At 50.4% G+C, this 12,481-nt stretch overlaps 3 protein-coding genes and 1 long non-coding RNA gene across 4 annotated transcripts; 2 read left to right on the plus strand and 2 right to left on the minus strand.

The window, feature by feature from the left end:
- Positions 1-31: 31 nt before the first annotated feature.
- On the plus strand, positions 32-3,336 carry LOC104584204 (BTB/POZ domain-containing protein At2g13690). The gene is made up of 2 exons (XM_010238404.3): positions 32-864; positions 2,199-3,336. Exons 1-2 carry the CDS (start codon positions 205-207, stop codon positions 3,126-3,128), a joined length of 1,590 nt encoding a protein of 529 aa, XP_010236706.1. The 5' UTR covers positions 32-204; the 3' UTR covers positions 3,129-3,336.
- Positions 3,293-5,751, minus strand: LOC100824160 (protein TolB). The gene has a single exon (XM_003562636.4). It carries the CDS (start codon positions 5,654-5,656, stop codon positions 3,527-3,529), a length of 2,130 nt encoding a protein of 709 aa, XP_003562684.3. The 5' UTR covers positions 5,657-5,751; the 3' UTR covers positions 3,293-3,526.
- A 432-nt stretch (positions 5,752-6,183) lies between these two features.
- LOC106865840 lies at positions 6,184-7,745 on the plus strand. Its single transcript, XR_001405198.2, has 2 exons — positions 6,184-6,571; positions 7,353-7,745. It is a non-coding gene; the product is annotated as an uncharacterized LOC106865840 (long non-coding RNA).
- LOC100828061 lies at positions 6,801-10,811 on the minus strand. Its single transcript, XM_010238296.3, has 4 exons — positions 10,585-10,811; positions 9,168-9,341; positions 9,009-9,062; positions 6,801-7,183 (listed from the first exon to the last, which is right to left on the minus strand). Exons 2-4 carry the CDS (start codon positions 9,321-9,323, stop codon positions 7,019-7,021), a joined length of 375 nt encoding a protein of 124 aa, XP_010236598.1. The 5' UTR covers positions 9,324-9,341; positions 10,585-10,811; the 3' UTR covers positions 6,801-7,018.
- Positions 10,812-12,481: the final 1,670 nt, after the last annotated feature.

Consider the following 12,481-nt stretch of genomic DNA (forward strand, 5'->3'; position numbering starts at 1 on the left):
CGTCCATGCCATTTCTCTGTCTTCGAGGCAGCGGTGGCCTGTAAGCTAAGCTGCTCGCCTCGAAACTAATCTTAAACAAAATCTCTCCCACGCTTCCAGCTTCCAACCATGGCGGCCGCGAGGAGGATCGCCGCCTCGGCCTCCCGCGCGTCCGGGTGCTAGCCTAGCTAGCTAGCTAGCCGGATCGATCGATCCCGCAGTCGCATGGCGGACTACGCGGCGGCGCGCCACCACCTCCGCCGCCCCGTCGGCGCCGCCTGGTGCTGCTCCTTCGCCGGCGGCGTCCCGCAGAGCCCCGAGCACCGCCACCACCGCCCAGAGCTGCCCCCCTCCGCCGCCGCCTCTGAGCTGGGAGTCGGCGACGCGCGGAAGGCCCCGCTCCCGCCGAGCAAGTCGCCCCCATCCTTCCACAGCTCCCCGTCGTCGTCCAAGCTGGCGGGCCTCATCGGCCCGCGCCGGATCCTGTCCCCGGGCCGCGTCTCCCCCATCGACTCCGACGGCTCCCCAGCCGCGACGCCCGTCGAGGCGGCGGCCCCGAGGGCGCTGGCCCCGTCCGTGGAGGCGCGGGAGGAGGAACAGGAGGAGGAGGAAGGCCTGATGCTGGATCTGAGGCTGTGCCTGCGGGGGAAGGACGGGAGGCGCGTCGCCATGGAGCTGGACTCCGCCGTGCTGTGCGAGAGCAGCGCCTTCTTCGCCGCCATGGCGCCGGACGCGGCTGTCGGCGGCGGCGGCGGCAAGAGGATCGAGGTGGACGGGGTGGAGAACGTGGCGGCGTTCAGGGACGCCGTGGAGCTCATGTTCCAGGCCGACGTGCCGCGGTGGCTCGCCAGGGCCGGTGTGTCACGCGCCATTGCTCTGCTCGAGGTGAGATGAATTAATTTGCTTTCCTTTCCTTTCCTCTTTTGTTGGGCAGTTCTGTTTTGATGATCCGATGCGTAGAAGACCATAGCCGTGCGGTTGCATAATAAATGGTGTTTGTCAAAGAGCACATTTCGGGTTTAGTACAGTTCAATTGATCAATTCGGTTGGTCGGTTAATGAATTGCGCTGAATTTTGCTAGTTTCTTAAGCACCCCATTCATGTTTAACTACTCTGTTTGTAAGTTGATGTAGCTGTTCTTGAATGTTTAGTCCATTGTAACAATGGGGAATTCGAGTATACATTTTAGAGGTTATATTTTTGTTATGTCGTAAACGTTCAAATCATAGTCCGTATTGATATGCAGAGAAGCTACATTTGCTAGTCTCACACTGGTACTACAATGTGATTGGTAGTGCCTGGAAAGCTGTAACAGATGTGAGCAATAATAAGTCATTGAAAAAAAGGTGTCACCTTAAGGATTCATTAGTTGATCATGTTCAACGGGTTAGGCACCTAAGGCCATGGGCGCTAGGGAATTGCGCGGGAATGTAGAGCGCCAAGTTATATATTCAAATGCGTTGGGTTTGTGGATAAATGAAGGTATGAAACTAACCAACTAATTAATATTTCAGTACTGCTTTTTACCTCTGTCTCTTCTTTCCTTTTTCTTTTTTTGCGGGAGTGCGTTTTTACTTCTTCCATATCGAACATTGTCTACCTAATCAGCCATTGCTGTCATACTGCAGTCCTATCTGTTGAGTGTAATTATGAGTGGACAAAGTTATAATGTGCGTGCGGATAGGTGGTCACGATTCTGAAGTCAGCCCATTGATAGTATGCTAACTCAGCAACATAAAAGCTCTGATCACAGAAGGAAATATCAGCAGAGTTGTAATCTTGGTGGTGCATAGCTAGAATTCTTCTGAATTACATTACTGAATTTGGTACGTAACGTTTGCAGCTTCGATTATTATGAAAAATTAATTTTACTTTGGAGAAAGTACATTTGTTCGGTGACAGTTTTGGTCCTTTAGTTGCTGCCAGCTACTCCCAGACTGTTTATATACAACCTTTTGTAACGGAGTATGTCCTAGTGGTCTGCATTTCAAGAGCAAGATACCAATTACAGATTAGGTCTTCAATTGACCACGCAACCAAGATGGTTCAAATGCCCACAATAATAGGAGAACATTGTTATCAATACGCATCCTACCGATATAACCTTACAATACTTTTCGTTCGTTTCTTCTTCCCGATATGATCTCACAAAAGAAAGATATATCTCAGCCACATCCTATAACAGGTCTGATAAATGCTTGTTTTGTGTTGAATTACAGGTGGCTTCCTCTATTATGTTTGACAGAGGAATCAGGTCATGTTTGGAGTATATTGAAGCAGTTCCATGGAATGAGAATGAGGAAGAGAAGCTAAAGAACCTCTTTGCTAGATGCACTTTCGATGAAGCGTTATCGAATGATGTATTGGCAAGATTGCAAACACAAGACCGGAGCAGCTCGGAAGACCTGACAGTTCAGCTCATCCAATCGGTCGCCAGCAGCACGAATAATGTTGCAAGAAAAGATATGCAATCTTTGATCAATGGTCTTCTAAGCAAAAGCTCAGTGTATCGAAAGGATTTGTCTGGACTAAACAAAGGGGGCCTTTACCAGGTTTGTTGTTCATGTATGAACTTACTGGTCGAACTTTTTATGGAAGACTTGGAACCAAAACGCAGCACAGAACGGGCTAGGAAAGTTCTGGAGAGTAAGCCTATGATTGAAAGAGTCAGTAAGCAAAGTGAGAACCTCAACTGGCTATTTGAGATTCTTGTAAACAATGACATGGCAGAAAATTTCGTGGAGCTCTGGGCTAAGCAAGAAGAACTCATCATGATACATGAGAAAGCATCGCCGATGTACAGGTACGAGCTAAGCCGGATATCAGCGAGCGTGTTCATTGCGCTTGGGACAGGGAGAGTGCAGTGCCCAAGCGATTTGAGGAGCCAATTGTTCCATGGATGGTTTGCGCCCATGTTAACGGATTTCGGTTGGCTTCAAAGGTGCTCCAAAGGGCTAGATGTGAGAGTGCTTGAGGATAGTCTTGGGCAAGCCCTTCTTACCCTTCCACTCCAGCAGCAGCATAGCTTATTGGAAGAATGGTTTCAGTGCTTCTCATCTAGAGGCACGGAATGCCCGAATCTTAGTAGAGCCTTTGAGGTATGGTGGCGGAGGTCATTTGTTAGATCATCAGTAGCGGTGCGCCGATGATATGTTACTTGCCCTCATGAGGTATACAAGTATATGTAGTTTATCGATGCAAGATAAGAATCCCTGTTAGCTTCGTAGAGTTCAATTTTTCTTTATGATTTGGCTCAGTTCGTCCCATTGTATGCACTACCAGTCAGCAATAGAATTGTAAAACAAACAACAGATGGGCATAGCTTCATAGTACATATCGTAATGGCAAGTTGGTTCATACACAATTGCCTTGTTCATGGCTTCACTTTACATGGCCTTATTCCTGGGAAAATATAGGTACAGTACTAGTAATAAGCAGTAACCAGGAAGGCTCCTGCACTGCATGGCAAACATTTAGACAAGTACATTTGTGCTATTTACATCACAAACATGCTCTCCTTGATTTCACTAGAAGGACAACACAGCTCTTAGCAGCCGATCTTGTTACCATGGGCATATCGAAGGCCATCATCTGCAGGTTGGGAAACTAAGTCGAGCCAGTGGCAGTCGTTGAAGGCACACGTCCCAGAGGCCTGCAGCGTCTCGCCGACGTCCCGAGGCTCGAGGAAGTATGGCGTCCATGACGGCGTGCCATCCTCGAACGAGTTGTGTGTGAGCCGCTGGAGGCCTGACCCGTCGATGTTGATGGTGAAGATCTCTCCGTAGGGCTGGTAATGGTGCGGGTTCGATATGGGCTCGGCGGAGACAGCGGCGAGGTCCGAGGTGAACACGATGCTCTTGGAGTCCGGGCTGAACCAGGGGTGGTTCGTCCTGCCTCCGTCGGCGCTGTGCACTAACCTTCGGAGCCCGGTGCCATTGGGATGGATCAAGTAGATGGCGAAGCTGCCACCTCCTGGGTTGTGCCGGTCGGAGGCGAAGGCGATCCACTCGCCGTCGGGGGACCAGTTGCACATGGTGTCGGACCACGGGCCATTGGTGAGGCGGTGAATGCCGCCAGCCTCGCCATCCTCGGCATCCATGATGTAGAGGTTCTTGTGCCCGGACCTCCCTGACCGGAACACCACCCACTTGCCATCCGGCGACGGGGACGGGAACGCGTTGTTCTTGCCTCCGAGGGTGAGCTTCTTGATGGAAACCTGAGAGCTTTCGCCATCACCGAGGGACACTGCCACCACGTCCACCTCCGTGCTCTCGCTCGCGAAGTCCGGCCCGATGCTGGTGTATATCACCCCCTCCCTCTTCCAATCCCACGACGTGGGGAAAGCGTTCCCGGAGAAGATCTTCCGGCGGACACTGGAGCCATCGGAGTTCACAACGTACAGCCCCGGCAGCCCGACGAAGGCGATCCTCTTGCCGTCGTGCGAGAAGGAAGGGTACGACCCGTCGATCCTGAACAGCGACACCGTGTCCGGCCCCGGGCTCTTGAGGCTCTCCAGCAGCAGCGGCGAGTCCCCGTTCCCGCTCCCCCGGCACCGGTGGTACCCGAGGCGCGCGCCGTCCGGCGAGATGAACGGGTTGAAGTGGTGCACGTGCGGCGCCATGGACCTGGTGACCTCGAAGTAGGCGGCGTTTTCGCCGCCACTGCTCAGGTCGATAACCTCGACATGCCGGTATTTGGACCCCGGCCGCCTGGTGGCCACGGCGACGATCCCCGGCGCGCCGGGCGACGCGGCCGGCGTGAAGGCATGGAACCCCGGCGGGGTAATCCGCTCCACGACCCCCGCCGCCGCCGAGAGCCCGTGAATCTCAGCACGGTACACGCCGTACCAGCCGTCGCTGTCCCGGCGGTGGAAGAAGAGGGTAACCTCATCAGCCCAGCACGGCCACCCGCCGTCTGGGACAACCAGCGTGCGGCGGGACCCGTCGGAGGTCCTGAAGACGTAGATGTCGGTGCGGAGGTCCTCCACCTCGCCGGCCCACCCGGCTTCCCCGGGCGAGGCGACGGCGGTCCACTCCCCGGACGGCGACACCGCGGGGCTGAAGTCCGCGACGCCCTCCGGGGTAAGCCGGCGCGTGCGACCGGAGTGGAGCTCGGTGGAGTAGACCGCCGCCCAGCTCCTGCGCGGGGATCCGGCGGGGACCGCGGTGGAGACGTAGACGAGGCGGGTCCCGTCCGGGGTCAACGAGGGCCGGTCCTTGAGCGCGACGGGATCCCACGGGAGCAGCGGCGAGATTTGGGCTGAGGAATCCTCTTCCTTCTCCTCGAGGGCCTCGCGGCGGGAGGTGGGGGAGGAGGGGATTGGAGAGAGGTAGAGGTTGAGGGAGCCGTTGCGCTCGGAGACGAAGAGGAGCGCGTCGGAGGAGGGGGACGCGGCGAAGTTGCCGTTGTAGTTGACGGAGGCGCCGTCGGTGAGCCGGACCTCCGCTGCGGCGGATTTGTCGGAGGGGGAGAGGGCGAGGTGGTCGCCGCGGTTTAAGGGGACGGCGAAGATGTCGAAGGCGTAGCGGCTCCGTCCCAGCGTGGTGAAGACGATGGTGCCTCCTCCTCCGCCGGCGCCGGCCGCGGAGAGCGCGGGCGTCGCCGCAGCGAGGAGGAGCAGCAGGAGCGCGCCAGCCAGGTGGAAGAGGAGGGGAGCGGGTCGTGCAGTGGCGGCCATGGGCGCCGCCGCGGCTGGTTGCGGTGACTGACTAGGAGGGACAGAGGGAGTTGGACTCTGCTGTTTCGCCCGGCGGCTCGCTCTACACCCGTCGAATTTTATTTTCATTTTATTTATATTTAGAGTGGAAAAATAGGAAGTGAATCGTCAAATCGGATGGCTCCAAAGTCGCGTCGCGGGTCCCAGCCGTCATGGTCTCCTGGATGAGCCGACGCAGCTGATGTGTCCGTCCGACGAGAAGGATCCATCCATATCCCGATGTGTGGCTGGGACGGACTGACGGCTGTGCCCTGCGGCCGGAAAATGCAGCTAGGTGTGACGCTGATGTTTTTTATTTTATTTTATTGTTTTGGTCTCTGAAGTTGGCGATAATCTTCCCCCGGGGGACAAGGAACGAAGAAAGCGACCCAAGATTTTTTTTTTTCCTTTCACGGAAACAAAATTGTCAAGCTTTGCCTCTACTGTTTGTCCCCACGAATAATAACCACGACGATCCATGATAGCTCGCCACGCATTTTTTGTTACCTGGTGCCCGTGCACTTTCCTCCTACAGGCAGTGCACAAACTATATATGGAAACCAAACGCTCGCCTTCCTTTTATACGAGTAAAAGATTTGGTCCCCCGCCCCAGGACCCGCGCGCACGCCGTTCCCGCGTGCCACCACAGGTAAGAACCATCAACCTGGCAATTCTGCCCCAGCGCGTGCAAGCAACACATACCAGAGAACCCTGGCCGCCAGCTCCAGAACTGCCTTCGAAGATCGGAAAAAGAGAAGAAAAAAGGGACAAAAAAGAGAGGACATCATCGCGAACTCCCCCATGCTACCTGAAGGTCCTGAAGCCCATGGATTCAAGCTGATCAAAAAAGTTGCCCCCACCCCCCTTCAAGAAACAAGCGCCATGGATTTGCATCAGGTAAAATTGCTAAACCCCACCCCAGACAACTCTCTTCCTTCTCCATGGATCTACAACAGATATTTGCCTGCACACATCCCATCATGAACACCCCTCTAAAGATTTCACATAGCAAGAACAGGAACCCACCAAATAGGCAAAAACTAGTTTGAATTCTCCCCAAAACTGAAAAACGAGCAGATACTTGCCTACACAGAGGATTTTCCATGCACCACCCACTCCAGGTTCCTTAGAAACCAGTATTGAATAACTGGTCAGGCAATTAGCTGGTCATGCTGCAAGTATAAAATAACTCAATCCATGGAGAAGAAAAAACATGAGAATTAGACTAGTTTTTAGAACGTGGTACTGCAGCCTAGGTACTAGGTTAGTTTTGGTATCTGGTATCTCACACAGAGCACAAAAACACGATTCAACAACTTCGGAAAAAAAAAGCAAAAACACACATCAGATCCTTGGTGATGCTGCAGTGTCGCGTCGTGAAACTTGCCCAACTCCTGTACATGTGGGTGAGAAAAAGATCTTCAGTCTCCCTGTAGTGTTAGTCCTACTGCTTCGCATTGTTATGTACAACATGTGCACAGGATTGCCAGGGCCCCCCACTGCAGGTTCCTATTTGAGAAGCAGAAATGAACAAACATCATGCAAAAATAGAAGGAAAACTAGAAGGATAATAGAAAGAGTTGCTAAAAATAGTTTAGGTAGTTAACATGCAAAGTTTTGTTGCAGATTGCCTTTTCGTTTTAAAAATGAAGTTGCTCATGTTGATTCTGTGGTGCAGCTGGAGTTGATTGACTTGACTGAACTCCCTATGGATCTCAATGACGGCCCTGCCATTGATGGATTTGGAGCATCTATTTTTCCTTTGCATTGTACACAGACTATGCCTAGCAACGGAGCAAATGTACATGAATCTAATGCCAGTGAGTCACAATACCAAGTTGGTGCCGCAGGCAACAATTTGATTGCTCAAAATGGACTTGATTCATATCATATATAACTTTCTTCCCCTTATTCGGCAAACTAAAAACTCTCTTAACACTTTCTGTGTTCACTACATCCTGCCCCTGTCTGGTATCACCAGTTCGGATATCTCTGGATTGTAACACCTCATAAGAAATTTGCTGAAATCGCTGGACATTGATTGAGCCTTTATGCTCAGTAACCCCTTGAATTGCTTATCCCTGATCTTATCCATCTGCCTTGGTGATAAATTTTGGTTCAGTTTGAAAAGCCTAGCATTCAACGCCCTGTTTCTTCCAACTATATTGTTCACCAGGGCAAGAAAATGCAATTATAAAATCAGGGTGTGCCTTGATAGATCTAAAAAATGTGGGCAACTAAAAAAATGGTTATGAGGCAACTGCGTAAGCGCCATGCTTAAGCAAGCGACGACACAAAAAGAATTTTGGAAAGAGACAGTATGTTTATCGACTAAGTGAAATAAAAGCAACTACATAAGTTAAGCAGTTAAATTAGGAAAGGTTTTCTGAACACACACATAGATGACCCCCCCCCCCCCGAGGGAGCAACTAAAATGATAAGGGGGGCAATTAAGTAAAATAAAAGCGACAACATTGGTTAATTTTGGGTAAAAAGGCAACTATATAGTTTGGTTAAGCAGAAACCAATATATAGTGAAAGTAACTTACTAAGGCAAATTGTGGGCGACAAAATAAAATACAAAGCAACTAATTAGTTTACATTTGGAAATATTAAAAGGTCTATATCTGTGAGCGATTATAAGCGCAACCTAAAAATCTGAACATATAGCCAAGCAACTAGAAGAAAGCGGAAGCAACTTATTAAAGCGAAGTGTGAGCGACAGAGCAAGATAAAAAGCGACTACTTAGTTAAGTTGGGAAAAGCAAAACATGTACATCTGTGAACAATTGAGCAGTTATATTGCGCCCCACCTGCCCCCTATATTGACAAGAAAAGCGACAACCTAGAAATCGGAACATATAGCTAAGCAACTAATTTGGGGGGGGGGGGGGGGTAGTTTCTGAAAAAGTTGCATGCACGTATATGAATTCTGCGGATGATTGTGCATAAAAGCAACTTGTAAAGTTGTAGGGAGGTGCGCTAGCAAAAATAAGTAAACATGGAAGCAAATTAGTCTACATTAGTTAAGTTGTGAAGAAGCAAATTAGTTTACATTAGTTGAGTTTCTGAAAAAGTTGCATGCAATATATATGAATTCTGCGGATGATTGTGAATAAAAGCAAACTTGTAAAGCTGTAGGGAGGTGCTCTAGCAGAAATAAGTAAACATGGAAGCAAATTAGTCTACATTAGTTGAGTTGTAAAGAAGCAAGTATATAGGGGAGGGCATGTGTGCAAGTGGTTACATATTACATTGACAAACAAAGAAGGCGACACTATATATTTTGAAAAAAGGTGAGAAAACAGGGAGAGGGGGTTGTGTGTCTGGTCACCTCTTGCCCTGTGCCCCTGGGACGCCTACCTTGAACCTCGGCGTTAACTGGCACCTGCAAGCACAAAGACAGCGCGAACCGCCCCAGAAAAAAGTGCACAAAAAGGATTACATAGGGTCTTCACAAAAAGCACCTTGAGTGCGTCGAAAGAAGCCAAACCTGCACCACGTTATCAGCCTCTCGGACAGCTGCTACTGCAATTTCAGCTGGCGGGATTTGGACCACCGGGCACCGGTTGATTTCGTCTATTTTGTCGAGGAATTCAATCTGCAGATTTATCTTCTTCACGGGCTCCCCCTGCTGGTTCGTCCTCATTTGAATTCAGGATATCAGCTGCAGGGGGCACACAATATCAGCTGCGGAAAAACACACATATATACCCAAAAAGCCAACAGAAAAAAGCACTTATAAACCATGTCCCAAAAAAGCAAAATGGAGGTGTATACCATCTAATAAACCCGATAAAGCCTTGTAGAGCCCTGCACCATCTCCCAAAAAATATGGACTATCTTAGCTCATTATTGGAAAAAAAAAAAGCTTGCGTCTCTTTGGGAGGCAAAATTCAGAAGTATGAAACAACAACTAGACTGGGCTACGCACATCCGGCAAGCTTAGCTCTATAACATCTACACAACTATATATGCTCTATTCCATCTGGCAATTTTTTTTGAGATCGACAGGAGGCCAACAAAGGCCCTCTGGTTCCATTACTCATGAAACCAGGCAGTTTGAGATGTCTTACAATCCCATTATTCAGCGGAAATTAAAAAAAAAAACAGCAGGTCTCAACGGGGGAGTTTAAAGAAACGCAGCACAAAACAGAACTAAAAATCTGCCTCAGCAATTCATTTGCCCTGCGCGCTGTAGCAAGAGCAACCAGCTCCTCCAGCTTCTTGTGCAGCACCAAGGAGGGAGGCAGTACAGAGACCAGACTGACAGTGAGGAGCTTCAGTCCAGCAGGGGAGTGTTCTTCGTTAGACGCGGTGGAGAACCTGGAACAGCTGCCAATCAGGGCAGAACTGTCCACGAAACAAACACAGGAGAGCAGAAGCTATCATCTCATCTCCAGGTCACAGGACGCAAATAAAGTTGCCTCAAATTGGACGCGGGGGGAACTTGCCTGATACTTGCATGTCTATTGGAAGGCACAAATCTGAAGAAAAACAACATGCCTGCAACATGAACACGAACACCCCCTCCCCCCTACATCCCCAGGCTAGGCGGCGCATCCAGAAGTTGGCACATGAACACATGTGGCCTGCCCTCGTGGAATTTGCCTACTGCGTAATCCCCTAACAGTGGAAAAGGGCTGCTCCACTCCGGGCCCCCTAGATTCACTGCCCCTGGATTGAGGCCCCAAAACGTCTGAACACGCACAGTGGGAGCTGCGCGGGGATTTGAACGGTGGATTGCTAAGAATTGCTTACGTAAACGGTAACAAGCATGCTCAAAATCGACCTGAAGCTGCTCGATACGATGCGTCTAGCCAAAATCGCGATTCGGATGCTCAGGAATCGCAATCTCGCGCAACAGTGCGCCACCTGCCCCCACCGCCCGGCCACCCCCCAAAACTCACCGATGCGCTCCACATCGTCGCCGCGGAGAAACCCGACGCCAACCACGCGGCCGCTCGGTAAATCCTGCGACGCGCGCCTCTCGCGTCCTATTCCTGGACCGACGCAGCGGCGCCCCACGCCCCGCCGAGCGAAATCGCCACCGAACTCGACACCGGAAGCCCCCTGGGCGGAGGAGAGAGAGGGGGGAAACGGGTGGGGAAAAATGAGGGAGGAAGATGAGCAACGCGTCCCCCAATGTTTCAAAAACGCCAGCTATCTGGGGCCCATCCGAAAACGTGTCTCATCCTGTCCGAACGAAGGTGTTGCAGTAAGGGATCGATCGCGTGGTCAGCTCCGCTCGCGCCGCATCGGACGGTTCTGCAGTGTGCGCGCCCGACGAGACCAGAAAGTGCATAAGCACTTTGAAGCATCTAGGTTTTTTTTTTCTCCTCGTTCGGTTTCGCTCTTGGCCACGTTTCCTTGCCCGGACAAATTGGGTCGCAACGTTGTCGGGGAACAAAAAAGAGAAGAAAGCAACAGATCGTGCTCGTACAAGTTTGCTCGCAATTCACAATTCAGTTTTTTTTTTTTGAGGAACATTCACAGTTCAGATCGACGTGAGCAAGGGAATACTTGAGGGTAGAGGCCCAAGCCAGCAGAGTCCCCGCAGGCCCGAAATGCATGAGATGAGATGATAGCAGGCCAGCAGCACCCGCGGAACAGCCCCTCGTACTGGGCCAAATCCATTCCTGAAGGCCCAGGTGTGGTGCATTTGCGCGCCCGCATTTCTCTCGAAAATTCTCCTAAAAGAAAAAACAGATATTGCACGCACGCATGCAGCATGCTTTTGTTCAGCAGCCTGTGCCACTGACTCTGCATAAGGAAGATCGACCCGCCTCGCGAGAATACACACATGAAATTATTCAAACTTTTTTTAATACATGTGTATATGTACGACACATGCAATGGGCAGTTGCTTGTCTTGGCCTACGGGCAGGGATCCCGATGGATGGATCCAACAACCGCACGAGCTTAATTATACGTGTAAACAGTGGTATAGCATTGTCCGTTCGGCGTCTCCACATTGCACGCCGAGGTAAATAGGACACTTGGAGTCATACTTGGGAACGCACGCACGTGGAGTCCTCCAGCAGCCCAAAACACATGCATGCAGGCTGGCCTGTCCTGTCGGGACGCATTTCTCCGTCCGCCTCGTCTCCTGCTACTACGTACTCCGTACTGTAGAGTGCCAGTAGAGTATGGTTGCACTGTATTTTATACGGGTGGATATATGGATCGATGTGCATGCGTACGTACGACCAATATACAATATCATAGACAGACAGACAGCCACGCACGACCTACTTTATATACACACTCCATGTGTACACTCATAATCAATTGGTTGATCAGATCGAACAAAACCGTACGTGACGCACGCCTAAATTCCTACTTTGAGAATTAGGTATATTCCTTCTTCAATTAGGTACTGTACTATAATTAGAAACCAAACACAAGTGGCCTGTCTGATTATAACTAACTAATTAAGGAGTATACTGTACCACTACTACTGCTAGTACATGTTCGAATTAATTGAATCGCGTTAGCTAACCCTGCCAATTGGCAATGCACATACCCACATGCGTGCATTAGGCCTGCATATATTGCGCACGCATAAATAATAAATTCAGTTCCGTTTCGAGCTGATCATTAACTATATACTGGCGTCTGATTAACCAAGAAAAGGTGTGCTATATATTGTTAATACAGCACGCCTACGGAGTCGGAGCATCACCAATTCACCATAAAACTGAACCCGCAATAATACTCCCTGGTTCTCCAAGTGCTGGAGTAAGAATTGCTACTCACTCCGATCCAAATTAGTTGTTTCAAATTTTTCCAAAGATAAATGTATTT

The sequence above is a fragment of the Brachypodium distachyon genome, chromosome 1, assembly GCF_000005505.3.
Source record: "Brachypodium distachyon strain Bd21 chromosome 1, Brachypodium_distachyon_v3.0, whole genome shotgun sequence".
NCBI classification, from domain to species: domain Eukaryota; kingdom Viridiplantae; phylum Streptophyta; class Magnoliopsida; order Poales; family Poaceae; genus Brachypodium; species Brachypodium distachyon.

Coding starts and splice junctions, on each gene's coding strand:
- LOC100824160 (XM_003562636.4), bottom strand. CDS start 5,656: ATGGCCGCCACTGCACGACCCGCTCCCCTCCTCTTCCACCTGGCTGGC.
- LOC104584204 (XM_010238404.3), top strand. CDS start 205: ATGGCGGACTACGCGGCGGCGCGCCACCACCTCCGCCGCCCCGTCGGC. Junction 865..2,198: donor GCGCCATTGCTCTGCTCGAG/GTGAGATGAATT, acceptor GTTGAATTACAG/GTGGCTTCCTCTATTATGTT.
- LOC100828061 (XM_010238296.3), bottom strand. CDS start 9,323: ATGAGGACGAACCAGCAGGGGGAGCCCGTGAAGAAGATAAATCTGCAG. Junction 9,063..9,167: donor AGGCTGATAACGTGGTGCAG/GTTTGGCTTCTT, acceptor TTGTGCTTGCAG/GTGCCAGTTAACGCCGAGGT. Junction 7,184..9,008: donor CCAGGGGCACAGGGCAAGAG/GTGACCAGACAC, acceptor CTTCTCAAATAG/GAACCTGCAGTGGGGGGCCC.